The following is a 4400-nucleotide window of genomic DNA, read 5'->3' on the forward strand; positions in this document are numbered from 1 at the left end:
ACATTCTTTCTGCCGCAGGCGTCAGGAGTACGTTATTTTTTTGGGTGTAGGCAAGCAACAAAGACAACAAAGGAAATCTGTTAGATTCATTTTTGGTAGATACAAAAGGCGTGACTGCCATACTATGTAAGAAAATGACATTTCAACATTGCAAATGCGTCGAAAGTTGGCTAGCATAGTACATGCTCATGTATGATAGTGTATGCATAGAAAATAGGCTCGCTCATATATTGAAAGGTAAAGTGGGCATGCTCATACCTTCATATGTTGGACACCTAGATACCCGAAACATTTGAGACACTCATGATCATGCCCTAAAAACCGATATTTGCTAAAACCAGTGCAGTTAAACAAACAATTTTTCCACTGACAATTTCGGACTGGAACGCCCTTCCTAAATTCATTTTTGAGTCGAGTGGTTTTCAAGAAGCACTGGAACATATTTTGTTGCTTTACTCTTTGTATTGGTTATATTTTCTTTACGCCTGTGAACTATTTGTAAACTCTGTTTCGTGAACTTGTTTTTCTGAACCCCCATTTGCACTAATCTGTTTGACATTCCACGCCTGCTTGGGCCTATCAGGCCTGCAGTATTGTAAAATAAACAAATAAAAAAAATCCGAGGACGCCTCGGCACTTATGAGTTGTGAATGAGAGAAAGCATTAATGTTGAATTCAATAGCGCCAAGCGGTCGTTCGAGCTTCGCGCTGCGACTGATGTACCATAGCTGTACGTGCTGCCCGAGCCAGCAAGCAGATGCCAGTGCCGCATGCCACCGATGCGGTGACACCCACCCCGCGACGCGACGCAACAGCTGGCGCGCTATAGCCGCAGTCGGTGTTCTCTTTCGCCCGCTCTGCCAACGCCTCCCAGACAGCACAAGGTGCGCGTTGATCCAAGACGTCATGCTACCTTTCCCGACTGTTATAGAGTCTAATGGGGATGCCTGCGAGTAAGCTGCGGTGATTCTGACGTCGCCGCTTTCATCACACCAGGCTTGACATGGGAAGTTTCGGTCCAAGTATCATGACGTCATAAAGCAGAGTGCGCAGGCTTACTATCTATAGGCGACATTGGCTCTGCTCCGTTGAGTAGCGCTCGTGCCTAGAGCGAGAGAGGGGGTGACGTGGGGTCATGGCGATGCCGTCTCCTCTCACGCAACACTTGGAGCGTTAGCGCAGCACCAGTGGTGCCCTTTCACTCGCTCTGCTCCGAGGAGGCGCAGCTCGTGGCGTGGCGTCGCAGGGAATGACAATGCGTGTTTAGGTGCCATTTCGCTGCGACAAAGGACGCCGGCTTTTTCGCCCAATGGGTCATTTGACGCTTTCGCATCTATAAATGCAACGACATGCGCCATTGTCGTATTCGTGTGTTAAACACGACAACTAAAAGGACGAGGATTTGTTCACTAAAGGCCAGCAGGCGCTGAATACATTAAATGCGCCGGTTATTGTTTCAGCGTGGAGCTAAAAAAGTGGCTGTGGCTTAGCTAAGGTTAAGCCCAGGATGCGAAGCATACTAGCCTTTATTTTAGTTGTTGAACCACTGTTCAGCCTGGTGAAACTGCTGTTGCTTGGCTATATTTGGTTCGGCTAGACGAAGAAACAACTCATGCGTTAAGCGGGAGACACACGGTCCGATTCGGCGTCCGATCCGGCGTCCGACGCGCCGGAACGGCAGCCGGAATCGAGGTGTTTTGCCGTGCCGAAGCGCCGGATCGGACGTCCGGCGTGCGACAAGCCGGGCAGATTTTCATCGTCCGACGCGTCCGACAACCGCACCGTCGTCTGGCCGCAGCCAATGACAGCGTGGCTGGCATGTGACGTTCTCTGACGTTCCCTCCACGGAGGCGGCGCTGGCTGGCCGGTTTCTCGCAGTGTTTTTTGTTTTTGTTTTCTTTTCCTTGCCTGCTGCAGTTTGCTTCCGACACGAAATAGTTACCAGTTCAGTAAAATTATCTCGAACGTGTGCCTGTTATGCAAAGCAGCGCCTAGTACACTAGCACTAGGCTACTGGCGAGATCGGGAGCCGCGACGCAAGGGCATTTCGTGGGCAGACATCACACACCGGCCGTCTGAGCGAGGCTGCTCGCTTCGCTTGCAAGTTTGCCCTTCGCAACGACTGCGTCGAGTAAACCAATTGATTTAATTACTGGCTACCTAAGTGTACAGTGTTAATTGTTTTGGCAAACATAAGCGCTCTTCGACGAGCTCGGGTTGGATCGTAAGCGCCGTCGACCGCGGCGTCTGCCTAGCTAGGCCTAGCGGCCCTATCGCTGGCTGTTAGCGGAGTCGTCAGTGGATAACGCGCCGTCGAGAAGTGTTCTGCCACTCGCAGGGGCATAATTTTATTGACAGTGTTCGCGTAAAGCGAAGCAATGTTGTGCAGAGTTGTTTATATTGCGTTTCTCGACGTGGCTATGAAGTCAAGCTGGGGGGGCTGGATCTGGGTGGAGCTTACGCGCCGCTCAATCTTTCGGATGCACGCACCGTGTGCCCCGAATCGTCGTATGCCGCATGCCGGAGCATGCGGCGCCGCACGTCGGATCGGACGCCGAATCGTACCGTGTGTCTCCTGCTTTACTCTGCTTCGCCTTCAAGAGTGGAACGCGACAGCGTTCCCGTCGATCCGCCAAGGGGTGTAAGACAATGGGCTACGGCGCAGCGACTACGCGCCCCGCATTGGACGCGGTGAGCGTCGAGCAACGCAGCGTTCGGCGCGGCAACGAAGCTCGTTTCTAAGGCAACACCGCATTCACTAGAGGCGCTTTTGTACCGCTTTGAAGCATCGTACTCGTGGCTCAGTGGATTCTACTTCCGGCTACCGTTCGGTACGGACGTCGAATGTCGCGCTCCGTAGGGGCGGTGTTTGCGGCTATGCCAAGCCGCGGAAACAGGATGCCTGCGTCCGTTGAACCGGAATACCATGTTGTTTTGCCGCCACTGCCTACAGGTTCGTGTGTTTTAAACACAGTTTTTCTTCACGGCGACGTGAAAGCGAGACCTTTCCGTGTCGAAGATTTTCGCGACACGCTGGCTCATTTGAAATTGCTCCCCGAGGTGGTCGCCTTGGGGGCTTTCCAGATGAACCACGTCTGGGCGGTGAAGTTCGAGAGTGCAGAGGCGACAAAGAAAATGCTGAAGTATACAGAAGTTCAAGTCAAGGAACGACGATGTTTGGTTGTGGATCCACACAACCGGGATGTCCGGGTTAAACTCCACTGGTTGCTGCACAATGTGCACGACGAAGACGTACACGCGGCGTTTGCTCCATACGGGAAAGTCAACGACGTCCAAAAAGAGCAATGGCGTGTACCAGGCATCACGGACAAGGGGTCGTCTATGCGTACAGTGACCCTCAAGCTGAAGCCAGGCGTGACACGTGACGATCTACCGCATCAGCTACGAGTAGCAGGCATAATGGCGCTAGTGGTCGTGCCAGGTCGTGCTCCACTGTGTCTTCGGTGTAACCGTACGGGGCACATCAGGCGCGAGTGCCGCGTGCCACGTTGCACTGTGTGTCAACGCTTCGGCCACGAAGAAAGTCAGTGCGTGCGCACGTATGCAAACGTTGCGGGGCCATCGAGAAGTGAGGAAGTCGTCAACGAGCACCTCATGGACGAAGTCGACGCAGAGGAAAGTGCCAGTGCGTCGAGACCATCTCTGGCGCCACTTTCAAAGAAAGACCCAGCCACAAATTCTACGAAACGAGATGTAGAGCAGGTTGCGAGTGAAGCCATACCGACATCTGGCAAGACTACATCAGCTAAGGACGCTGAAACAAGCAATGACGCAAGTACAAGCAAGCAACCCACCGTAGCAACGAGTGAGGACGATTCAAGCGTAATGGACACTACGGAAACCAGCAAAGCAGCGGCAGCGGCCAAAAGAACGCACGGAGAAAGTACCGGCGAAGAGCAGAATGCGAGCACTCAAAGTGCGGGCGAACCACCTGTGAAGACAGCAAGTGGTCGGAGGCCAACCTTTAGACCAACGCCAACCATACCGCCGGACAGAAAGGCGGCGGCGACGCAGCGGACTTAACAGGTCGTGCGTTCGCGTGTTTTTGCCCGTGCCGGGGGGGGGGGGGGGGGGGGTCGGGAGGGGGGGGTGGTGGAAAATCCTGCTGCTTCTGATCTGCCGATGGAAGACCAGTCAACAGTGCAGGCTGAACGCAGACTCGCCACGGTAATGTGAGTGATCCTTCGTCACTGACGTGAGCTCCAAATTTATTGATATCTATCGGCCTTGATCTCTTCACCGTAGGAATGGCGATACGCATTGAAACACCCTTACGCGTAGGCACGATTAACGTGCGGGGACTTACGGCAAAGAAGAAGCAGTACCAGCTTAATCGCCTGTTCATCGAAAATAATCTGGACATTATTGCTGTACAAGAG

The 4400-nt window shown here is 53.1% G+C and overlaps 1 protein-coding gene across 1 annotated transcript; it reads left to right on the plus strand.

Annotated features, from left to right (window-relative positions):
• The first annotated feature begins 2812 nt into the window (after positions 1-2812).
• LOC126537758 (uncharacterized) lies at positions 2813-4044 on the plus strand. Its single transcript, XM_050184845.3, has one exon. It carries the CDS (start codon positions 2845-2847, stop codon positions 4042-4044), a length of 1200 nt encoding a protein of 399 aa, XP_050040802.2. The 5' UTR covers positions 2813-2844.
• Positions 4045-4400: the final 356 nt, after the last annotated feature.

This window comes from Dermacentor andersoni, chromosome 3 (assembly GCF_023375885.2).
Source record: "Dermacentor andersoni chromosome 3, qqDerAnde1_hic_scaffold, whole genome shotgun sequence".
Lineage (NCBI taxonomy): Eukaryota > Metazoa > Arthropoda > Arachnida > Ixodida > Ixodidae > Dermacentor > Dermacentor andersoni.